Source organism: Phocoena phocoena, chromosome 14 (assembly GCF_963924675.1).
Source record: "Phocoena phocoena chromosome 14, mPhoPho1.1, whole genome shotgun sequence".
NCBI lineage: Eukaryota > Metazoa > Chordata > Mammalia > Artiodactyla > Phocoenidae > Phocoena > Phocoena phocoena.
The window spans coordinates 29,879,776-29,904,345 of record NC_089232.1 but is presented as its reverse complement, the minus strand read 5'-3'; the positions used below and the strand labels follow the sequence as shown (position 1 = coordinate 29,904,345).

Genomic DNA, 24,570 nt, shown 5'->3' with positions numbered 1-24,570 from the left:
CAGCTGGCATCTGCTTCTTCCTCGGTGCAGACGGGAACCGCTACCATCTGCGCTGCTACCTGTACCAGGCCCGGGATCTGCCTGCGATGGACAAGGACTCCTTTTCTGGTAGGTGGGGGGAGGGGAGGGAGGAGAGCCAGGGGCCAGGGACTGAGGGCTGGGAACGGAGTCATCGGGCCTTCAGACCCTTTTCTGGTAGGTGGGGGGAGGGGAGGGGGGAGAGCCAGGGGCCAGGGACTGAGGGCTGGGAACGGAGTCATCGGGCCTTCAGACCCCAGGGAACGTGGCCCAGGCTTCTCCTATGGTGGATCGGGGGGGCGCTGTGTTTGTTGGGTTTGTGGAGGTGAGGGCTGCAGTCAGGTCACCGTGTCCTCCTGGTTGTCAGGTGGCCTGCTTGACCCCTCTGCAGGTTTTGGTTTTACTGACCATCCCCTCCTCCTGAAAGCCCCTCTGGCCTTGGCCCCTGGGACACCCCTCTCTCCTGGTCTCCGGCAGCTTCCTGCTGCCCTACCTGCTCCTACTGAGCTACTGCCCTCTAAGCCTGATGCTTCCGAGAGTTCTGTGTGTGTTCTCTTCTCTGGGCACTGGGGTCCCCCAGGCAGCCCAGTAGCCACTCCTGTTGGGGAAGCTTCCAGGTCTTTAGTTCCTGTATGTCCAGCCACATTTTCGATGTCTCCCCTAGAAGCCTCAGAGGCACCTCAGTTCATCTTGTCCAAGCTGAACTCCTTGGGACCCCTCCCCCAGATCCAGGCCCCCCTTTACATCCCACCTTAGTCTTAGTATCACGTCAATGCGCTTCTACTACCCATCAGGTTGGTTAACAGTCAGGTGCCCAGTTCTGTTGATTCTGGCTCCTGAATCTGTCTCGGAGATTGTTCCCTCCTATTCTGCGTCGTGGCTGCCGTCTCACACTGGCCTTGCCCCTTTTATCTGAATGCTCCAGTCATCTCCTGGCCTCCCTGTGACCTTCCACACAACCCCAGACACAGCTGCTCATGTCACTCCCCTGATTTCAGACATAGACACTAACAGGTAAATCCCCAACTCTTTAGCCTGGCAGACAACCCCTTCGGATCTCACCAGTTTCATCTTTCCCTAACTCCCCTCTATCTGCTAGCTCTGGCTGCACCAACTTTCGTCAACGTTTGTCTAGTTCTTCCACATTTCTGGCCTTTGTGTTCAGTGCCTAGAATGCCTTCCCTCCCTATTTTTAATCCAGTGAACTCCTACTCATCCTTCAAGACCCAGCCCAGATGCTCTCTGACTCTTCCCCAGGCTGAGCTGGTTGTTGCTTCCTCAGCACCTGGCCAGGACCTCACCAGCACCTCTCTCAGAGTCCTTACCCACTGCATAGATCACTTGCCCTCTACCTCTGTCATATTCTTCCCGCCATGACTCTGAGCTCCTCCAGGAAGGGACCTTGACTTACCCCTGAGCCTGCAGCAGGTTCTAAAGAACTAGCACTTACCAAGTGCTCACTGTGAGCCTAGGCGCTTTGCTGACGTTTTTTCATGTACCCCTTACAACTGTCCTGTGAAGCAGGCATTGAACATCCCCATTTTACAGATGAAGAAACTAAACTGCTTGAGTTAAAATAGCTGACAAGTGATGTACCCCACTCCAGGTGCTTGCTACTTACTTGAGTAGATCTGAGTTCTTCTATGGGAGTGACCTCCTGTTCGCAGGACGGCACTCAGCTCACGGCCAGGCGCCTGTCCTCCTTTCTGGACCCTGCTCCTCCCCGACCTGGGGCCAGCTGTGCTTCCTCGTGTTCCTCTCCTCTCAGTGACCGTTTCTCTAGCCCCACGCAGCCAGGCTCAGGGTGGATGGAGCAACAAGCACATGGGGATTGGCAGGTGGCGGGGTGTGGGGGGTTGTGGGAGTGCGGGGGAGATCTCTGCAGCTGCAACTTCCTGGGAACCTTGGCCAGGATGCTTTCTGACAATCAGCACCTACCCCAAGGAGAAGAGAAGTGACCTGATTCACAATCTTGCTTCCTCTTCCTTCGGGGGAGGGTGTGAGAGGTCGGGGTGCAGGCGGCAGGTTTGTGGGGTGGGTAAGTGGGGTGCAGGTCGAGGGCCCCTTGTCCTCCACTGGCCGGGCTGGGGGTGGACCCTGCAGGGAGGGTGCTCCTCCCGGGGACCTGCACCTCTGGGGACTGCAGGCAGGGTCAGCCTGGTACCGGGGGCCGAAGGAGACGTCACACTTTCCATCCTAGCTCCACCCCCTCCCCCAAATAAACATCCCTTGAGCTTTGAGGGCACTGCCCAGGGCTTCCTCAGAGGCCGCTGGCTTCTGAATGAAAGGCCTGATGGAGCGACTGCTGGAAAGGAAAACAGCAGCCAACACGGGTGAACCTATAAAACCCAGAGTGTTTATTTTCACTCCCAAACCCTAAACCAAAGCAGTTTCTCCCCTGGAACTGACCCTGAGGTGGCTGGAGGCTGTGCGTGGCCACTGGCTGGCATTTCTCAGAGGAAACTCCTGTGTGAATCAGGAATGTCTGGGGTCTGGGGAGGGTCCGGCACAGAGTCTGTCGCTGGTGTCGTCTTCCAGCCTGCTTGCTGGCGTCTGCAGCCCAGAGGGCTCTCCTTGGGAAGCGCTCTGACCTTGCTGCCCTGGGCTCTTCCCCAGCGGGGCCCCCATGACCCTGTGCTGTGCCCTCTGCTAGTCCCTTGTGTGGTGGGCTTTGGGGCTGCCACAAGGCCAGTGCTCTCTCTATTTCTTCTCCTTGGCTGAAGGTGTGGGGGACACAGGAATTGTCCAGGAAACACTTGCTGAATAACACTGAACTCGGTCGGGGAGGGAGGCTTGTGGAGACGCTGCCATCCAGGCTGCCTGAGGATTTTGCCTTGGGTGGGGTTTGAGTGGAGGCCCGGCATCAATTCTCTGGACCACTGGAAGGGCGAGTGTGGCCTGTGCTTGTGTGCTTATGAGTGTGTGTGGCCAGCATAGTGATTAGGTATAAAAAATGTGAAATGATGCTTAATTCAAATGGCTTCTCTTACATTGGGATAGGGTTGCCACTGCTGGGTGAGCATCTGGAATACAAACTGGATCTACTTTGAACAGAAAAGACAGGACTCCAGAGGACTTAGAAATCACTTGTCCTCAGTGCCGTACCTACTGGGCAGCATTGTGGCTGTGAACAGCGGTCAGAGCTGAGTTGCTCTTCCCTGTAGACGGATATTTCTCAAAGGGGATCGGGGAGTGCGCTGTCTCCTTTGCCCTGTTATACTCCAGGGAATTCTGCTTTGCCTCGACCCCCAGCCGGCGACCACCGGTGTGGTTTGAGGGAGCCATAAGCTCTGCTTACGGAGCTGCCGCCAGGAGGGAGGACCCTTGGGCAGCTCACGTTCCAGGGCATGGCCCTTAGCTTGAGGCACCCAGAAACTCCTCCTTGAGAGTCTCATGGGTCAGTGGGCTCAGGGGCCCCACTTGGTTAACGAAGGAGATGAGAGAAGGCTAGTAGGTCAGATGCCAAGTTATTCATTTATGGGGGTAGAGTGTCTGCCAAGAAAGCAGAAGGTCCTGTGCCCTCTTTGCCGGCCTCATGGTTCCAGGGAGGTCAAAGCTGTGTGCTAGTTGGGTGGTCCTGAGGGGCGTTGCTGCCAGGCCAGGCCACAGTGAGGTCTGGTGAACCATAGTTGGCCCACAGCTGAAGTCACCTCCGTGGGGACCAGTGCTTTCGTCTCCCCCAGATCCAGACTCTGGCTTGGGTGGGGCTGGGGAGCCCTTGCTTGTGGGCTTCCTCTGTCTGGACTCCAGTCCGAGCCCACCCCCTCTTCTGAAGCACAGCTTTCTGTTAAGTTTGGCTTTGGCTGGGGGAATTCTCCCAATGAGCTTAAGAAGCTGTTTTCCAAGGTGTGCTGGAGGCTTGTGAAATGCTCCACTTAAAAAGGGTTCCTGAGCGAGAGAGACTGGGAAACACTGCACGCTTAGCGATTTACGAATCACGGTGGCGTTGAAGGCTGGGGTGGCTGCAGGAAAGGAGTCTGTTGGACGTGTTTAGCGTTCCTTCATTCCCCGAGAACTCGCCTTGCGAAGAACACATTTTGGGGAACTCTGATGGACAGAATTCAGCCCAACTCGCTGAGCACGAGTCCAGGACCGTTTGTGATCTGCCCGCCTGCGTCCTCCTCCCTGGGGCCCCGGGACGCTACCTTCCTCCCCTCAGACAGACTTGCTGTTCCCTGAGTGCTCTTTAGTGCTTTTGCCAGTGCTGTGCTGCGTGCCTGGCCACCCTCTTCTCTTTGGTCCACCTCGGTTACCTCCTTATTCTTGAGACTCGGGGTTGGAGACCGCCTTTGGGGGTACTGACTTGACGCCACCAGACTCCAGGGCGTACCCCCACCCCTAGCGCCTTGAACGCTCCGCTATGAAGCTGCACATAGCTTTGTATTGTAACTGATGTTTAGTTAACACTTCCAAGCAGCAGTCATGATCTTCAGAGCCCGGACCGTGTCTCGTACACCTTCATATTCAGAGCACTGTGCCTACCTACCATATGCGGGTCAGTCAATAACTATGGTGGACGAACGACGGATTGCAGGTAATGCTGGAGCGAGCATCTTTGTTCATATAGCTTTATGGTTCATTTGGATGATTCCCAGAAATATGGGAAACAGGGTGTAAACAGTTTTATGTTTTTCAGGTCATACTGCCTGATTGCTTTTCTAAAGGGTTGCTGAATTGCTTCCAGCAATAAAGGAGAGTACCTATTTCGTCAAATATTTGCCAACACCGGGTTTTATAAATCTAAACAATTTTTCTTAATTTTATAGGAAAAAATACTGCTGTATTGCAGTTTTTGTTTGCAATGCCTTGATTACCGGCAGTCTACTCCACCCTGTCTTAAGGGCCCTTTTCCCATGTTCGTGGCAGGTAGAAAGAGCACTGACTAGGAGTCAGGGAGTCTGGCCCCAGGCACCTGTGAGTAGGGGCTAGTGGTCTTTCTGGGGCAAAGCTCCCTCTTCTGACGAGGGGTATGATGACACCTGCCCTGTGGTCTGAGCAGTTGGAGGGAGGGCCCATGAGGGAAGCTTAGCGTATTATGACTGCAGAAGGGTCCTCCTTGGAGCTCCGGGAAGGCCTGACCAGCAGAGATCAGGCACAGGGCTGCCGGTCCAGCAGTCACCTGCCTGGAGCCTCCTGTGGTGATGGAGTCCAGTAGAACCCTTGTGTGTTCTTGGCTGGAGCTCCCAGGGCAGCCTGTGGTCCTCACAGAGCTCTGATCCAGCTTCAGTGCCGGGGGCGCTCCGTGTGGCTTGGCAGGTGAGGCCGGAGGGCTGAAGCTGGCCCTCCCCTACTGGAGTGGCTCTGGGAAGAGCTGGCCTCTCCCTTCCCCTCCACCTCTCCTTGGGATCTGCCTCTCCGTCCTCCTGGCTTTCCTGGAAGAGGCTTGTGTCTGTGGGTCCGTCTGGCTTCCCTTCATCTGACCACCTTGCTTCAGCAATACCCCACCCCCCTTGTTTCTCTTTTTTTGAGGGGCTGGGCCTTGTGCGGGGAGAGGCCAGGCCCCAGCACACAGTAGCCCAGTGTCTGAGGCCCCAGGCCTCCAGGCCTGCTCCTTACAATGCCTTTGTTGTGTGTTTTCCCGCCCGCCCCCGGCGGGCGGGGCGAGCGTGTGGGTCTGGGCGATTTTTGTTTGAAAGCCAACCCCCTCCCTTTCCCCCAGTGCTGAGCTCATTGCCTGCGCTGATGGGGCTGCTGGAAGGAGTCGCCTGCTCGGGGGCCAGCGTGGGGGGCGCTGCCAACACCAATACAGCGTGCATGGCCGCCACAATGTGCAATTGTGATCTTTGTGTAAACGCGGTCGGTCTGGGGCCCGCGCGCTTATAAAAATAAAGCCTTGGGAAGCACAGGGGGCGGGAACAAAAGGGGCTTTTTCGCTGGCTCTCGAATATGGTTTTATTTATCGGAACGCGCCCTCTTTTTCTTACTGGAACCGGGGAGAGGTTCTCTGCCGAGCTTGGAGCTGATGGTATCACAGCCAGACGGTTTCATTAAATGCACAGACGCCGCTGGGCCCTGCCAGGGCCAGGAAGGGAACGGCCTGGGCCAGCCCTGCCAGGCTGGTGCATGGGAAAGGAGAGCCCCATGCCAGGGAGGCTCCCACCTGGTGGGCGTGGCAAGATGTGGTGGGCATGTCTCCCCTGCCCCTTCTTCTGCCAAGGGCCTCCCATTGCCCTCTTCTACCTCCAGAATCAGGTTCAAAACCAGTTTCCTACAGGAAGCCCTCCCAGATTGACCCCAGTTTGTTTTTGTGCCTGAAGGCTGGCAAGCTGGTCCTAGCCTGGTGGCGGCCTCCTGTTAGGCAAACCCAGCATTGTTCGGCCAATGAGTGCCCGTAGCTTCTGTTTCCTAACATGAATCCCGCACCCCGCCCCCCCGCCCTTAAAACAAGCCCTTTGGGCAATAGCCAGAATCCTGGACCCTGTCCCCCACTCCATCTCTTGATGGAAGTCCTCCTGTTGCCCACTCCAACTTTCCCACCTCTTCAATAGCCACTCTGCCACCTCCTGTGCAGTGGCTGTGGCATGCCACTTGGACTCTTGATGGCCAGGGAGAGACTGGCCTGCTCCCCTCCCCTCTGTGGGGAAGAGCTATCTCCCCATCTCAGCCCCAGGACTGCAGTTGGACACCCCGGCTCTAGATGTCTGGCGCTGAGGCCCTCTTGAGTCACGTGGGGGCTGCCCTGGAGGGTGCAGAGGATGCAAGGTGCTACAGGATGGAGAAGCTGCCAAGGGTATAGGGCACGTGATAGAGCATTTGGGCTCAGCCCTGCCAGACATCTAGCATCCAGCTGCCAGCCTCCTGCATCCCCAGACTTCCCTGTCCACATGCCCGCAGCATCTGGCACGTCGAGTCTTACAAAACGGCAGCAAACTGGACCCTGCCCCCTAATGAGAGAAGTTGGAGGAGCCCCCTCCTCCAAGCCCTTTGCTCTTGTCCCAAATTACATGCACTCAGTCCCATGGGACCTTCTCTGGCATTGGTTTCCAAGTGTAGTCCTGAAAGGCAGCATTACCAACACCTGGGAACTCGTTAGAAATGTCAGTTCTCAGGCCCCACCCCAGACCCGATGAAGGAGTCTCTGAGGGTGGGACCCAGCAGTCTCTGCCAGCCTTCCAGACAAGTCTCCTGCATGCTCACATTTGAGAACCACTGCCCTAGAATCTTCTCTAGTGATGCTTTGGGACCAGGCAGAGGGAATGCCTCCTGGGTGGGTCCCAGGCTAGCATGGCTGGGGCCGATAGGCTGGAAAGTAGTCTGGGGGCATCAGGGAGCTGCAGGGATCTTAGGGTTCCCCTCACACCCCCCCACCGCTCAATAGCCCTTGAATCCCTTTGTTTCTCTCTAGTGCCCCCACCCATCTAAGCCACCACCCTCCCTGCCTGAACCCCTGCAGTAGTTTCATAACTGGTCTCCCTGCACCCAATTCTGCCCCGTCCAGTCTCTTCTCCAGGTGGTGGCCAGAGTTAGCTTGCCGAAATGCAGACTCAGCCATGCCAGATCCCTCTCTCACACGCCACTGCACCTCATATGTGTTCTTCAAAGCATGATCGAAATTGTAATTTTGTGTTTGTTTGTATAGATTACCGTTTTGCTCCAAATGTATCCTCAGCCCCTAGCACCTAGCCCCCGGCCTGTCATGCAGAAGGCACTTAGTCAGTAAGTGCTTGTCGGTTGAATGAATGAATGACGATCTATTCATTTTGCCTCCAGCAACCAGCCCAGGAAAGAGCCCAGAAGGGAAGCTCTCTGGATCTTTACGCCCACTCTCCGGGACCTCGGTCCCATCTCCCCATGGTGGCCACCGGCTGGCCTCACGGAAGATGGAGGTGGGGGGGTACCCCCAGGATAGGGCTCCAGCCTGGACGTCGGTGCTCCTGAGTGGCAGCCACAGCTCTGCTCCAGCTTTGTGGCTGCATGACTCCTGAACGGGCGACTCTCACGGTCTCTGTTGTGTCCCGTCTCCCTTCTCTATGCCTGGCCCACACAGATCCCTATGCGATAGTCTCCTTCATGCACCAGAGCCAGAAGACAGTGGTGGTGAAGAACACCCTGAACCCCACCTGGGACCAGACACTCATCTTCTACGAGATTGAGATCTTCGGTGAGTTGGCCAGCATCGCCGAGCAGCCGGCCAGCATCGTGGTGGAGCTGTATGACCACGACACCTATGTGAGTGTGCCCACCTTCCTCCCCCGAGCCCTCACTGCCCACCCTCTCCAGGGCCCAGGGGAGATGCTGCTGTGAGGGATGGGTCCCCAACGAGATGGGAGCTCCCCAAGGCTGGGGCTGATGGCCTCTCCCCCAACCTGACAGGCAGTGGTGAAAACTGTTTTAGAGTAATTAAAAATGAATTGCCACCGTGTGTGCTGTGCCCACGGCAGAGAGAGGGTACAGATCTGGCAAGGGTGCTTGGCTGTGGGTCAGGAGCCTGGGTTTTCTCTGTCTCTAACTTGCTTATAAGACCCCAGGTCGGTCCCTTCTCCCCATCCGAGGGCAGCTTTGGCTCCACACACGGTTATCAAGCACTTGTGCTGGGCTGGGTGGACCCTCACGTGGGGTTCCCCGGCCAGGTGGGAGCCAGGGCTCAGGAACCACCAGGCAGGGACTCCTCCAGGGAGCCAGTGTGAGGCGCAGGCGGGGCCCTCTCTGCAGGGCTGTCGCACAGCACAGAACCGCTTGTGCTGGCGGGAAGGCTCTGTGGTCGTGCCCCCCAAACGAGGGCCACTTGCCGTGTGTGCTGAGAAACCGAATTTTCATTGTGTTTTAGTTTTAATCCGTTAAACTTTAAGTAGCCACAGGCGGCCGGTAGCTCCAGTATTGGACAGCACAGCTCTGAAAGGTTCCCGGGAGGGAGAGGGCTGTGGGCTGGAATGTGAGGGGCTGTGGGAAGACCCAGGCCCTGGTGGAAATGGGAGATTGGGGTGTTGGGATGAGGCAGGGGTGTTAGCACAGCACGGGGGGCCAGTGGGAGATGGAAGGACGGGGAAGGCAGGCAGGGAAGGAGGAGAAAGGAGTACGAGGCCAGGGGAGTGGAGAGAGTGGCGGGGTCAGGGCGACATGTTACAAAGGAGGGGTGGGATGCTGTTGGAAGAGAGAGACTGTGTCGGCCGAGGGGTGTGTGGCCAAGAGGCCCTACCTGGGTTGGGGGTGGCAGTGGATGAAAGGGGGGGAGGATAGGGCTTCACAGATGCTTCCAGAAAGAGTTGCCATGACTGGAAGGGAGAGTGTGGTGACCAGGGGTTGGGGGAAGGTGAGGCTGATTAGGGTGCCCCACTGGCTGGCGGTGGGCAATGCGGGCCTGGGCTGGGGAGGCTGACCTGTAAGCTCTGCCCTTAGAAGGAAGAGCCGGCTCCGTGGGGGCCGAGCAGCTGGAGGAAGGGTCTTTTGGGGATTTGCGGGGGAAGAGCTCAGGACCTGGAGCTTTTGGGGCAGGAAGAGGTGGGAGGTGGCAGGACCTGGAGGGGGGCCAGGGCCAGGGGACTTTGCAGAAGCAGGTGTGACTGCTGGTGCAGGGTGGGCGGGAGGCCGGCAGGACACAGCCTCTCTCTCCCAATGGCACCTCACCTCCTCGTTCACAAATGGTACTCTATCCTCTTTGGGCCAGTGCCCGGGAGGGATCCTGGGGGAGAAAGCCATGGCCTCTTCTGGGTGGGTGGGCCCCAGGGTCCTGGGGGAGAGCAGAGCTGTGCTCATTGATAATATAGTCAAACGGGGCTGTACCTGTTGGCAAATATCCATTGCCCTGAGCTCCTGTCGTCCTGGCGGCCTGGGCTCTGTGAGGACTCCCCTCCCTGAGCCTCTCCATGACCCAGCGACTAGAGGGCAACAATGGGCCCAGAGGAGCCTCCAGGACCCCTCCCAGTGCTGTGGCTGGTGACCGCTCTGAGTGGTCTATGCTGGACTGTCACCCGCTGGTGTGGGCATTTATGCAGAAGCTGGTGGCCACTCCAGAATGGCTCTTGGCAATGTCCCCAGCAGTGATGTGACTGCAGGTAGGGATGCCTCCCAGTCCTGGCCTGGGTTTCTCCAGATGAATGCCTTGGGCGAGCCAACAAGGCTTACAACAGCTGTGGCATCAGCTGGCTGAGACCCAGGTTCTGTCTGCGGCCCCTGCCCTTGGGAGAGCTAGCCACAAGGTCGGAGTTCACCGGTCTGCAAGCTCACTCTATCCTCTAGTCAGTGGGGAGCCATGGAAGGCTCGTGAGTAAAGGGAATGATAAGATGAAAACATCGTTTTAACAAGACTCATTTAATTTGATGAGCATGGTCGCCGTCTCCCCGTGTGGAAACTGGGGGGATTTGAAGGTGAAATGAACAGGAGATACAAATTCCTGGGAAATGTCAAACACCTCTCCTGCTGAGGGCATTAAAGAAATGCTAGGAGGCTGTCATTCTCGTGTCCAATGGGCGTAGAGCTTGATTACATTAAGGCAAGGTGAACGCTAGTTGGACATACAAAGGGACTTGTGGAGCATGATGGGAATTCAGCATTAACAACAGTGGCAGGAGGCCACTCTCGTGCTGCCCTCGCATCCCCCTAAGGGAAGGAGAGCTCACCGTCTGCACCAGGGACTGCCCTGACTTCTGAGGCCCTTCCGAGTTTGGGAGGCCAGATGTAGGTCTGGTGACTGCTCTGAGGCTGCCAGAACCCTGGGCTGGGGGACGCTGACTTTTCTTTCTCTATGCTCGGTCTAGGGTGCAGATGAGTTTATGGGACGCTGCATCTGTCAGCCGAGTCTGGAACGGATGCCCCGGCTGGCCTGGTTCCCGCTGACCAGGGGCAACCAGCCGGCGGGTGAGCTGCTGGCCTCTTTTGAGCTCATCCAGAGAGAGAAGGTGAGGCTGGTCCACGTCCAGATCCAGGAGGCCCGGCAGGGAGCTCCTGGTGGTGGCGGGTGAGGGCCCAGGTAGGGGATGGTCTGATAGAGGGGAGGGGGCCTAGATACATTCTTCTTCCCCCACCAAGGGCCTGCACTTAGTGGAGAGCACTGAAGGGCCACCTCTGCATGTGGGGCCTCCTGCTGGGACCGGTCTTGCCCATCTTTTCTGAGCCCCAAATCAGGACACAATCGAAATTTTCTGGGGCAGAAATCTGAACTGTGTTACTATGTCTGAGTCCTCTGGCCATTGGACGTATTTTTCTCTGGGTTATATCCTGACGTGGTTTCTGGAAGGGGGACCTCTGTGATCTGGCTAGGGTGCTTGATTGTCCGGGGCAGGGGACTCCAGGGACAGGTGAGGGCAGGACCCCTGTTGCAGTGCTGGCTCTGCCATAGCCTCAGCCAACCAATTCCCTGCGGTAAAATAAGGGGTTTGGATTAGAGCCCCATCTTCAAACTTGCTCTTAGTGTGATGTGAACCCTAATATGGAAGCCGGCTAGAAGTGAGGCTACTCTGGCCGAAGTGTCTGGAGGGGACACGGCATACTGCCAACCTGGCTTCCCCTGCACTCGCTTACCAGGCACCTCCCAGGAGTCCCTAGTCCGCCAAGGAAGAGTCTGCAAATCCCTGGACTGTCTGATCACAGACATATTCCATGAGTGTCATTTTGTGGTTGGAGATGTGTTTACCTGGCCAGGGCAGAAAGGTGGTGGGGCCTTGGGTGACGGGCACCTAACCAAAGCTCTTTTTCTTCACCCAGCCGGCCATCCACCATATCCCTGGTTTTGAGGTAAGCCTCGCTCTCACCTTTGCTTCTTCAAACTTGCCCCCTCCCGGTGTTTGCAGCCCCCTCCCAGGCTAGGAAGGGGAGCAGGCGTACACCACCACCATCCTGCCTTCAAGCCAAGCAAGGCTCGGTTGGGGCCACAGGGGCAGGGTGGGTAGGGGCTGGGGTCCCTGCCCAGCTCTGGCTTCCCTGCCCTTCTCCCCTGAGAAGTCCAAGAATCACAGACTCAGATGGAAGGGACCTCATGGTCATCCAGCCCAGTGGCTCTCAGCTGGGCTGCATGTTGGAATCCCTTGGGCAGCTTTAAAAATCAGCGGTGCTCAGGCTCCACCCTAGACCAAGTGAAATCCCACATCTTTCAGGGTGTGGCTCAGCCCTTCGTATCTTTCAAAGCTGCCCAGGAGGTTTGAATGTGCAGCCTGGGCTGAGAACCATCGACTTCGGCTAGTGGTTCTCAGCGTGGCATCACCCGAGGTATTGTTAGAAATGCCAAACTTGGGTCCCACTTCAACCTATGAAGCCAACTCTGAGGGCAGCACAGAAACCTGGGCATCGTCGAGCCCTGCGGGGGATTCGGACGCGCGCTCACTTTTCAGAAGCTCTGATTTAGACCGTAGTTCCCAACTCAGTGTTCCCACTAAGATCCGGTTTTATTTCCTCTACTAGTTATGGAGACTTCATTCCCTTTGCCCTGCTCCCCTTCCTTCTCCTGGGGGTCATGAAAAATATAAACCTTTTACTGGTACCCAGGCTAATTTGATTCAGGAATCCTCAGCCCGGCCAGGCTCAGCTGCAGCTTTGAGAAGTGGTCGTTTGGGCTCTTCTCCCCTTACGAGACAGGGAGCTCAGGCAACCTGCAGACAGTCCCTACCGTATAAGCCCTCCTTGCCCCCTGCCCCCACTCCACCCTCTGCCTCTCCTCCCACCCCTTCTAGTCTCTCTCCCTCTCCCTTTCCTGCTCCCTGTGTGCTCCAAGCTTCTGCTCTCAGCTCTGCCAGCCCTGGGCATGTAGGTTGCTTCTCCTTGGTTCTCCAAGTCTACATCTCCAGCAGTGGCTCCAGGGATTCAGGCCTGACTGCCTCCTGGGGCTGTTACACAGGGTCTGGGACCTTCCCAGCACCTGTCTGTTAGTCATTCTCTTCTCTCCTGTCACTTCTAGAGATGCCTGGGCTCCAGGTTTATGCTTTGGCCTCTCCCACCACTCCCTCTGCATCAACGTTTGTTGTACCTTCTTTCTCAGGGACCACGTAGAGGGCGCGTCTGGGAAGCACATCACCCTCACCCTAGATGGGAAGTGGTTTCTGTTTGCTCCTTGTAGGGAGACATCTGGCATGTTGATCTCTGCCCCAGCCTAGTTGTCCTTGTCACTAACGGTAAACTTTTACCCTCCTTCCTCTCCTCCCTCCACCGTCTCCTGGATGTGGACTGTCCCATGGTGTGGTCCAGGTGCAGGATACATCAGGGATCCTGGAAGAGGTGAGCTGGCCCCTCATAGCTGTGGCCTGTGGCTGGGGATAGGTGGGCAGAGGCAGAGGGAAGATGAAGGCCATGCCCTGGAGTCTTCCTGGTTCCTGGTACTCCAGTGTGCCTCTGTCACGTGGACCCCTGTCTGGATTTAATTTCCCACACTCTGCGTGGATCCAGGGCTGCCTGGGGTGTGTCCTGGTGTGAATCTGGCTCTTAGGTGGATTGCTGCTATGTTGGAAGCCACACTTGCCCAGACCCCTGGGACAGCAGGTGTCTCAACTAGCTGAGTACCAAGTGGCATGTTTTCAAGAATAAAATATTCATAAGGGGCCAGAGTAGTCAAGGAAGCCTTGCTGGTGGAGGTGGCGTTAGCCGAACATTGTCGTAGCGCTTAGGAAGAAGGTGGGGAACGTGCCTCTGGCCCAAGGGGCCAAGCACCAGGTTGGGGCCCGGCTGCTTTAGGGAACGGGGCAGGCTGGGGATTCCTAGCTTCTGGGAGAAGTTTGGGGTTTGCATCCAAATGGAGCAAGGCTGTGCCCTCTGCTCTGCGGGATGAGAAGCCCATTTCCTTATGGCCTCCTGCACATCTGTGAGCAGGTCCTCAAGAGTGAGCAGAGGCAAAGGCCTGGGCAGAGAGACAGGAAGGAGAGCCCTGGTCAGATGGGGGTGGGAAAAGGGCAGCCACTTCCTGCCGTCAGGGAATCCCCAGGCTGCGAGCGAACGCCATTTGACATTTTCGGTGCAATTTGGACTTGAAGTGCAGGGTCAGGATGTGGGATCCGCCGGCCCCGCGCCCCTTACCTCACTTCCTTCAGCTCCCAGACCGAGGTGGGGTCCGCCAAGTGAGCTGGCCGCAATTGTGCCTGACAGGCAGCCTCCTGCTTCTGGCTGCAGTTGCGAAAGACTGCCGATTTGGAAAGGGGACCAGAGTCCTGTCCAGGGAAGCAGCACGGAGCCCTCTCTCTTGATTGAGAGCATTCTGCGGCCAAAACCCACAGCCTGCTCTGAAGAAGACCCAGCCCAGGGACGAGTTATTAAAAAAAGTTAAAATCCTTAATAACTGGATTTGTAATATATAACAGTGAAGGCTCAGATTCCAAGAGCAGGGATCTGGCTGTGGTCTTGTTGTCAGGAAGCAAATCAAAATCTGCAGCTTTGGGGCCAGAGCCTGACGAGGGCCAAGTGCCCTGCCGCAGGGCCAGTCGGCCACAGGCTGAGGCGGGTGTGGGTCAGCAGGGCCAGAGGAGAGCAAGTCCTGGGGGTCTGCTGGGCGCAGGGCTGGGCCAGCACATTCAAAGGGTCCCAGGCCCAGTAGGATGGATGGAGGATCAGCTGGTCCAGGGAACCGCCCCAGAAGGTGACCCGGTGACCCCTTCATCCCCAGAGGGCTCCCGCCCAGGCCCTGGGGCCCATAGCTCAGCCTCTTTCTTCCCCTGCACTTGAAGGCTAAGACTCATGCCGAGGTCCTGCGTCCTATTTGGTTTTAAGAATCCCCAGGGGCAGGGTGGAGGCACGTTACTCTTGCTGCTGCTGCCGCTGGTCCTGCTGGAAGCCTGACGCCTTAGCAAGAATTTTCTGTCTTCTTTGCTGCGGCCGAGCTCCTGCCTGGTATCCCTCGTTCAGCCCCCTCCAGACTCCCGGCCTGATCCCTGTGAAGGGCGCTCCAGCCATCCTGGAGGGCTTTGAAAGGCCATGCCGTGGGCCACTGGCCACGGGGGCCCTCAAAAGTCTGGGAGCAGAGAGGACAGATGGGTGTGTAAGGAAGCCGTCTGGCTGCAGAGAGGTGTGGAGTGGGGAGTGTGGGGCAGGAGAGACCAGCTAGGAGGCTTTTGAGACAGATGTGCTGATGGGGGCCTAGGCTAGAGAGGGAATGGAGAGGGGCGAGTGACTCTGAAGCATGGTGTAAGGACGGTCTCTTTGGTGGGGACTGCCTTCCGGCCAGCACACGGCCCACGCCTGTGTGGGAGACAGTGTCATGAATGAGGTGAAAGGCACCTACCCGGGCTGAGCTCTCCTAGAGCAGATGGAGGACAGTAGGGATGGCTTCCTGGAAGAGGTGACTCTGAGCTCTCTGTGGGGGTCCAGGTGGCAGTGCCTCGGGCTGGGGGGTGCGTGTCACCGCGTGGGGCCAGTTTGGTGGGCAACAAGATTTCCCCTCCCCCAGGCTGTTTGCCCACCTGGAGCATCCCTCTCCAGGGGCTCTTGGTTGGGAAGGGGGACTGTTGCATTGTGTCTTTGAGGCTTTGGTGTCTGGGAGACCTGGGTCCTAAACGGGTGGAGGGGAGGGTTTCTTTCCAGCTCCCAGCCTGTCTTTCTGTCTGTCACTTGCTGTTTCCCCTCTTCCTGAGCCTTTCTCTTCCCCTTGTCCAGCTCTCCCTTCGCATTTCCCTTTTCCTCTGTTTGCTCCTTGGCCCAGGCTCCCTCTCTCCCTCCTTCTCCCCGCCTCTTCTGAGCCCTCTGTCTCGTTTCTTTTCCTTTTTGTCTGGAGAACAAAGGCGGTCTGCGCTGCCAAGGGGAATGAGTTCAAAGAAACTGCAATTTTAGATTTCCTGAGAAATGGAGAGTGCACAGGCATGTGTGAGTGTGTGCAAATATGTACACTCACGAGAACATGCACACACACACACACACACACACAAATGGCAGAAGAGATGATGGCAGATTCCTTAATAATTGAGGGCTCCTAGGATGTGGAGCCTGTGTAGAGGAAGACCCCATCTGGGAACCCTTTAGGTGGGAGCAGGGGCTTATGGTCCTGAGCACCTAAGGGGGCGTGGTTCGGAGTATCACCCTTGGTTCTGATGCTCCTGTCATGCTCCGTGGAGGCATGCCCTGGTTGAAGGGAGAGCGTCCTCCGTGGCTTTTTTGCTGTGAGTTGGGGGCCAACCAGATGTCCCTCCGTCCCCTTCCTAATCCAGGCAACAGGCTATGGCTTTTAGTCTGAGATGTACATGAGGTACTCTCCTGCACCCCCAAATCCTCCAGAAGGAAAAATTTGGTGTTTTGCAATCAGGAGAATAAGCCCAGTGGTCCCCATCCCCCTATCCCTCCCCCAAGGCTTTAATTTAAAACACTGTTTTTCCTGGGAAGTGTAATTAGAGCAGTATGCGTTCCTAACGAGCTGGGTGGGGCAGGCAGACAGTGGAGCCCTCCCAGCCCGCCCGGCTGCGCCCACATGGAGCTCCCCGCGGATCTGGGATCTGAGTGTCCAGAGGGTCACCTGACCGTGCCCTGCTGTGTGGGGAGGGGGTCTGTGGGCTACTGGTGGCAACACTGACCTAGGTGGCCGGAGGGGCCTGCCCACACTTGCCCCAGCCCTGGGAATGCACGTCTGTCTAGTGTGGTGGCCCCTGGGACTGGGAGAGGAAGCCCCCCTCTCATGGCTCAGGGGCCTCAGTTCCCTGTGCTGAACTGGCCAGCAGGACGGATAGATGAAAGGAGGCAGGAGGTGGATTCTGCCTAAAGTGGGGAGAGAGCCTCATCTGTCCTTGTGTCCTTGTCCTCTTGGTCTGAGCTGTCTCGGTAAGCACCCTACACACCTGTAGAACCCCGTCAGTGTAGCAGCCCCACGTCTGCCCTGCATTCAGGGTGGGTGGGGAGGAACATGGAAGGCACGGACCCCATCATGGAAGGGGTCATCTTATTAGCCTTCTATTGTGTGGCTGCCCCTGAGGTCTGTGATCCTCGGAGTCCCCCGGCACACACGGGACAGTGAATCAGGATGTCCTGGCGGTGCTTTCAGTCTACACCCACCCCCTCCCAGCCTGGCAGTGCTGATAGGGGTCGCTGCAGCCCACCCCACTGAGGGTCACTGTCCTGGAAGGAGATATCATGCCTCTCAGATGGGCTGGACCAGAAAAAATTGAGAAACTTGGGCACAGGGGTGGCCATCGGGCTGGTGTCGCAGGACTCCCAAGCGTGATATGTGGGATACCAGTCAGGACCTTGGGCAACCAGAGCCCAGGGTTGCTTAATTAGAGGTAAAAGAAGTCAGAGAGTAGGGTTGTCAAGAGTTTCTGGAGTGGTTGGGGAGATTTTCTGGAGGATGTAGAGTTTGACCTAGGCCCTGAAAGATGTGGTAGATTCTGGAAGATGGCAAAGGAAGCCCATTCAAACAGAGGGAGGAATGAGCGGGCACGGGGAAAGGAGGGGCTGGTGAGGATGCAAGACTGACACAGGCAAGAGCGTTGGGAAGGTTGGGAGAGTGTTGGCGTCGGTTCTTTGTCCCCCATCCCCCTGTCCATTCGCCCTCTGCCATCCCTCCCTCCCTGCCTTCAATAATCTGTTCGTAAGCCTTTATTTATTGGACAGGGGATATAGCTCTTGTCCCCGTGTGCAGAATTGCTGCTTTCACAAGGGACACAGACAAATGAACACACAGGAATGAATGACCCAGCGTGATGTGTCTTTCAATGGGACAAGTTGCTCTGGGAACCGTGGGGTGCTTAACTTAAACCTGGGGCTCCAAGGAACACTTAAGTGGACATGAAGTCCACGTAGGAGGTAGCCAGATGAAGTGGGCAGAAGAGCCTTTCAGACAGAGGGACCAGTGAGCTCCAACCTCACAGGTAAAGAGAGTGTGGTGCCTCCTGCAACCTGCTGGCGTTCAGAAGTGGGGGTGCTGTTGAGCATGGCTGGGGAGGTGGCCCATCACTGCCTGGGGTCCCGGAGGGGAAAGTTGGTGGTGCGAGGCGAGACCAGAGAGGTCAACAGGAGCTAGAAGATGAGGGGCCTTGGAGGCTGCGTCACGGAGTTTGGACTTCATCCTGAGTGGGTGGGTTTTAAACAGAGTGGCATTCTTAGAAAGTCTTCCCTGGCTGCAGGGTACAGCATACATTCATTGGAAGGGGATGTGCAAAACCAGATGCAAGAGATCACTTAGGATGAAGCTGGTGAATCCAGGCAAGAGATGGTGGTGACCCAGACCCAGGAAAGAAGATGTGTGGGTGGGCCTGGGAGAGATTTAGGAGACAGAGCCCTAAGGCTTGGGGATCAATCCAGGGGAAGGAGAGTCGAGGGTGGTGTGGCGTTTTTGGCTTGGAGATCTGGGTGGACGGTGGGGCTGGATTCTGAGATGACATTTGAAGAGAGCAGGTTTTTGGCGGGGAGTTGGGATCTTAGAGAATCCAGTTTGGGACAAGCTCGGTGTGAGAGGCCAGGAGGACACATGGATGAAGTAGCGGTAAGGTTGGAATGTGAGTGTGGGGCTTAGGAGAGATGTTTGGGAGCGGAAAGCCTAGGGGAGGTCTGGGCAGAGGAGCAGCGGGGAGGCTGCCAGGGAGACACAGCCAGCAGAGGGTAGAGAGGGTGGAGGGGCCAGCGGTAAGGAGCTAGACAGACGGCTTTAGGAAGGAGGACGAGGTCAGCTGGCCAGATGCTGCTGAGGTAGGGAGAGAGATAGGCGCCTGTGAGTTTCCTCTGGGTTGGCCTACAAGCAGGTTGTTGTTAATTTTGGAGAGAGAGGTTTCCAGGGAGGGGGTGCAAGGGGCGGAGCGAGTGCACTGGGCAGAGGGCTGTGTGGAAGCGGGGGAGAGGCAGGGGATGGAGGCAGCCTTTTTCAGGAAGAGAGAGAGGAGAGGGTGGCAGGCTGCAGGAGAGGACACAGAGAGAAGGTGTGGATGAGATACCGTCTCGAGACTGTCTTTAAATGCAAGGAAAGAATCCAGCAGATAGTGTCGAAAATTGCGCACTGGATGAGACCGGGTTAGGGAGCCAGAGCACATGGCAACGTAGATGCGCAGTGATAATGAGAGGTGCCTCCAGGCGGGGCGGGGCGCACAGTGGGGAGGGGGCAGAGGACTTGGTGGCAGCTGGCAGGTGTAGGGGAGCCCCTGCAGAGGCAGGGATTCTGGGGAATGGCAACAAGGTGCAGGGAGCAAGGATGTCCTGGGACCCCTGAGGACGGCATGGTGGATGGAGGTGGCCTTGGGATGAGACTGGGGGCCTTGTGCCTTATAAGCTGCCCTGCGGATGCTCCTCTAACCGCTGTCTCTGCTTGTCTCTCCCTCCTGCCGGCCGGGCCTGGCGCTCCACAGCTGTGTGCACCCGCCGTCTTCCTCCAGGGCCTCCTGCAAACGGTACTGGAGCCCAGTCTTCTCCAGGTTCTTGGTCCCTGTCTTCCTCTGTAAGCAGGTTCCTGTGGTGGGGAGCCTGCGCGTCTGCACAGAGAGAGGAATATCCTCACAGGGGACCTGGAGGAGCCCAGAGGGAAAGCGGGACGTGGAAGTGAGGGACAAAAAGGAACCAAAGGGAGACTGCCCAGTGTCTGGGGACCTGGAGAGGGATGTTCTGGGGGAAGTATATTCATGAGTTTTCCTGGGTGATTTCAGGACAACATTGCAGCCCTATGAGAAAGGCTTGGTCTTTCTGCCTCCCCACCCAGGAGCCCGGGGCCGTTCCCTCCCTGACCTCTTCTATTTGTCCCTTTCGTCATGGGCTTTTGGCCCTGGGTCCACTGTGGGTTGGGCATCAGCCTTGAGCAGGCCACCAGCAGGCCTTCAGGCATAACCTTTTTCAAAAAGAGGCGACCCCTGCTGCACAGCTGTTGCAGTAAGGTGGCCTTGGAGTGCCAAGGTTGGACGCCAAGCCAGGCGTCCCCAGAGCAGCCAGGCCACCGCGGGCTCTGCCTCCAGCCTCCAGGGCACCATTCATGTGGATTGTGACGTGCACAGCACCCCCTGGAGTTGTGCCCGTGGCAGCCCTGCTCATCACTCTTTCTCCTGATGGCGTCCGCTGCTCAGCCAGTCTAAAAATATCATGTCACCTGCATTGTGGGTCTGGAGGAAGATGATGAATTCCTTCACTCTGTGCTCTGGGGACGTAGGGATAGTTCTGAAGCCAGCGTTGTTTTGAGAGGTGCCTCTGATGGCTCAGCTCTGCTCAAGTCCCTGGGGGATCACCGACAACATGAGTGATGGAAACAGTGGCACCACCAACAATACAGTGACCATTTTAGTCACTGCTGTTTATTAAGCACCTTCTATGTGCCAGAAACCCTACATTTGTTCTCTTGTTAAATTCTCAGACCAATTGTGTAAGAGTTTCGTTATCCCGGATTTTCATGTGAGGGTACTGAGTCACAGAGGTTGAATAATTTGCCCGAGGTCAAATAGCTCAGGAGCTGCAGGGTTAAGACTAGGACCAGGGTCTGGTTTGATTCTAGAAATGAGCTTCTTACCACCACAGGTCACGAAGCGTAGCATCATCAGTGTGTCGTTGGCAGGAGTGACAGCTGGGATTGGCTGTGAAGTGGTGAGGCGGGAGGAAGCTGGTGTGTTTCAGTCCTCCAGCTGCTCCCACCATCTGCGTCAGAGCGTCTGTAGATGGATGCACCATCCTTTGAGAAGGAACCCAGAGCAAGTCACTTGGAGAATGAATCCAATGATTCCATTGTTTATTAATGCAATTACCTGAGGCAAGCTCTGTAAAGCACACAGCACAGCCCTTCTATTTATAGTTGACATTTCCTGAGTGTCAGGGCCTCCATGTATGGATGTGCAGGTTGTGCACTGCGGAAGAGCACTGGGTCTAAGGGGGTGCGATTTCCAGTGCAGACATCATGTATTTTAATTTATTATAACAATTTCCAGTAGGTGGCAGTAAAGTGTCTTGTTCTAATAAACTAGTAAACTATGATGATTTTCTGACGTGGAAGTTAAGAGTTTTAAGAAAGGATCATCCTTCTCTAGTTGTCACAAAGGTGCCATGTGGGCTCCTATTGAGAGTTTACATGAACCAGGCACTCTTCTAAATGTTGTATTAACTTCTCCAAGCCTCACACTAACCTTTAGAGGTTGACAGTTTTGATAATTACTTTATAGATGAAGAAAATTGAGCCACAGAGAAATGAAATAACTTATTTTACTCAGTAAGTAGTGGAGTCAGGATCCATACCCAGAGCCCGTGTTTCTAACCACTGTCAGACTTGGTAGTTGCCTAATCCACAGTAATACCTGCCTCCATTGCCCCGCCTGCTTCCCTACGTATCTCTTCAGGACTCTTGCCCAAGTCTTTTTGGCAAACCCATAGCAGGTAGGGTTGACACAGGCCACGCTCATCTCTGGTCCGTGGTGTGAAGGAGCCTCCCCCGTAGGCCCTTTGGTGCCCGTGGTTGGTGGGCCTTGCTGTCCCCTTCTCCTATTTGTAAATACCCCTTCTGGCCCACAGTGCAAGCATTCTGTTCAGATGTGTCACACCTCAGGACAGGTGTGAGTTTGGGGCTGGAGATGGAACACCAGGGCGGTGGTAAGTTGGGAGGGTCTGAGCCAGGAGGCAGGAGAACCAGGCTAGCAGGAGGGCACGTGGTCCTCTCGGGACTGAGAGGGGCTGAAGTGGACGTGTCAGGTTGGACGGGGCAGTGCGTGTGTGTGCACGTGTGTGCACAAGTGTATGTGTGACAGGGACGGGGTCACCCTGAGTAGCTCGTTGGTGGGAGGAGGGGTGCCCCGGGGCTCATTTGAAACAGGATCACCTGAACCCTGGGCCAAGGTGCTAGAATTGTGATCCTGGAGAAGATGGTGCCTGAGAAACTGACTTTGCTCTCTCATTTCTGTCTGCCCGGTTGCCCACTTTTGTGTCCTCGCTGCTCTGTTTCTGTGTCTCTCCACATGTCCTTCTTTCCATCCCGTCTGTCCTCCTTTCTTGTCTTTCCGCCTTGGTCTCCCTCCTGCCTTTGCCTGCATTCTACCTGCTGCCCTGCAGTCGGAGGACACGGACCTACCCTATCCGCCACCCCAGAGGGAGGCCAACATCTACATGGTCCCCCAGAACATCAAGCCTGTTCTCCAGCGAACCGCCATCGAGGTGAGCCCACCCCCGTGGTGGGGTGGGGACTGTGGGCAGCCGGGCCCTTCCTCTTCCTGGCCCAGCCTTTCTGGGGCCTGGGGCCTTCCCAGCTGCTGTCCTCACTCCGTGCCCCCAGATCCTGGCGTGGGGCCTTCGGAACATGAAGAGCTACCAGCTGGCCAGCGTGTCCTCCCCGAGCCTGGTGGTGGAGTGCGGGGGCCAGACCGTGCAGTCCTGTGTCATCAAGAACCTCCGGAAGAACCCCAACTTTGACATCTGCACCCTCTTCATGGAAGTGGTGAGCCCGACCTCCCCGCCGTCCCCTTCCGGAGTCCTGGCGGTTAGAATTTCCTCGCGGCCCCAGGCGGCCTGGGGTCTGGCTCCCTGCGGGATTCTGAGTGGGTCACGGCATCGCTCCCACCTCACTGGAGAATGGGAGGAAATGCTCTCTCCTCCCTGGAGGAGTTGAAGCCTGCGAGCAGTGCAGAGGGGGCCAGCTCGGCCCCTCCTCCTCAGATCCTGAGTCCACGGAACTCCCAAGGACCCATCCGTGGCTGTTTCCCCTCTCAGGGCCGGCCTCAGCCCCCCGGTGCTCCCTGCCAGGGCTCTGAGCTTCCAGGATTCCTCCAAACCTTCCAGGACCTGGTCCTCCCCCAGCCTGGGCCCCCGCAGAGGGGCTCACCCCCGCGGCCCTCAGGCCTCAGCTCCCCCAGCAACCTGGGTTGCCTGGGCCTAGTGACCAGAGTAAGGCAAGTCTGAGGAAAGGAAAATGGTTTGCAAGATGAAAGTACTATGGAAATTCCAGGCCCAGTGGCTGTCAACAGGAGCCTCCTCTTGGCTGAGCCAAAGCCGCCACCGAAGGAGAGCATATAAATTATTTCAAGTTGTGTTCAAAGTGCTTTTAGGGTTGGGGGGAGAAGAATCTGGGTCTGGAAGCCAACTCTTGAGTATCCACTTGGGGGGGGTCTGTCTGCGAGAAACGTTGAGTCCCGGGCCAACTTCTCCCTTCTTCCCTTCCCCGGCCAGTGAGGGTTCAGGGAAAGTAGACTTGTTTTAACTTTAGGCTGAGCTGGATGTGTTTGGAAGGTAAAACTGTGAGGGAAAAGTCGGCCTCTGCATACAGTGTTCAGGAGGCGGACAGAAGGGGCGTGTGGCTTCTGCTCCACTGGCCAGCTCCTGGGCTCGGCAAACCACCCGTTTGGATCGCTGGCTCTTGGGGGTTATGTGTGGGTTGAGAGCATTTTCTGCACCTTGGACTTGCCCTGGGAAGAAGGGCTCGCCTTCCTCTGAGACCTCCCAGAGATGGGGTCAGGCTGCTGCCCAGAGCTTCCCTCCCCCTCCACCCAGATGCTGCCCAGGGAGGAGCTCTACTGTCCCCCCGTCGTGATCAAGGTAATTGATAATCGCCAGTTTGGCCGCCGGCCTGTGGTGGGCCAGTGTACCATCCGCTCCCTGGAGAGCTTCCTGTGCGACCCTTACTCAGAGGAGAGTCCGTCCCCACAGGGCGGCCCAGGTAGGGGCGGGGCTGTTGACGGGGGCGGGGAGGCAGAGGGGGCTGGGACAGGTGGACTTCCCAGCTTACCGGGCCCTGAATGAGATGACCGGAAGGACGGGTGGGAATCTCGTCTCCCTCAGGGCACCGTCTGGCCCTGGGCTGGGCCCACCAGGAGAGGTTGCGGGGGTGGATGCTGGGGTGGCGTGTGGTGCGGAAAAGGCCGAGGGAGAGGGAGATTCAGGCATCAGTGGGATGAAGAGGGAGCTAGAGGGAGAACTGGGGAGACGGGGAGCGTGACAGGATCCGGGAGAGGGAAGGATGGCTGGGAGGAAGAGGGAGACACGGAGTGAAAAGTGTGGCAAGACAGAGGGCCGAGTCTTGTGTCTCAGGAGGGGTGAGCCCCTGAGGGAGCCCCCTCTCAGGCCTGGACACTGCTCCCCCTACAGATGACGTGAGCTTACTCAGTCCTGGGGAAGATGTGCTGATTGACATCGACGACAAGGAGCCCCTCATCCCCATCCAGGTACGATGGGTCCCCGGGGACAGACACTGGCTCCTTCCAAGAGCTGGCTTGCTTGCCCTCTCCCTGCCCCTTGCCCTCCCTTCCTTATCACACGGCCTCCATAGGACACTCTCTCTGCAGCCTGGTGGCTGGACACCTTACAGATGGACGGCCCCAGTTAGGAGCTTTCAGTCTGGTTGGGAGCAGGTTGGGGGTTGCAGGGGAGACTGTGTGTGGTCTTCTGGTCAAGACCCAATCATTTCCCCCAAAGCATATGAGAAAAATGGCCCCACTACCTAGAGGGCTCTCTCCTGGAAATCACCCAGGAAATCAGGGTGGAAGGAGCGAACGAGAGAGAAGGAGGACAGGGTGGGGAGCGACCGGTAGCCTCTGGGGTGCCCCAGCCCCATCGCCTTACCCAGCTAGTGCCCTCCTTGGGGGGAGATTCATCTATGGGCTTGTGCTCTGTGGCACCTGGCAGGCAGCTTGAAGGATGGGTGTGTGTCCAAGCCAGTGGTCCCTCTCACCCCATTCCCTCCACCTGCAGGAGAGGAAGGGGGCCAGGAGAGGGGCCTTACTGCAAGGGTGTCCAACCCTGTCGGCAGGTAAGAGGCAGCCCCTGGCTATGTGCTCCAC

At 57.0% G+C, this 24,570-nt stretch overlaps 1 protein-coding gene across 15 annotated transcripts in view; it reads left to right on the top strand.

The window, feature by feature from the left end:
- The window catches only part of DYSF (dysferlin), a 223,250-nt gene that overhangs the window by 128,291 nt on the left and 70,389 nt on the right, over nucleotides 1-24,570 (top strand). For all 15 annotated transcript variants that reach the window (XM_065891605.1, XM_065891615.1, XM_065891611.1 and 12 more), the window contains 9 exons: nucleotides 31-108; nucleotides 8,006-8,187; nucleotides 10,714-10,854; nucleotides 11,660-11,689; nucleotides 13,133-13,162; nucleotides 21,854-21,955; nucleotides 22,074-22,235; nucleotides 23,285-23,450; nucleotides 23,879-23,955. In XM_065891605.1, coding sequence (XP_065747677.1) covers nucleotides 31-108; nucleotides 8,006-8,187; nucleotides 10,714-10,854; nucleotides 11,660-11,689; nucleotides 13,133-13,162; nucleotides 21,854-21,955; nucleotides 22,074-22,235; nucleotides 23,285-23,450; nucleotides 23,879-23,955 — 968 coding nt within the window. The remainder of the gene's footprint in view (nucleotides 1-30; nucleotides 109-8,005; nucleotides 8,188-10,713; nucleotides 10,855-11,659; nucleotides 11,690-13,132; nucleotides 13,163-21,853; nucleotides 21,956-22,073; nucleotides 22,236-23,284; nucleotides 23,451-23,878; nucleotides 23,956-24,570) is intronic.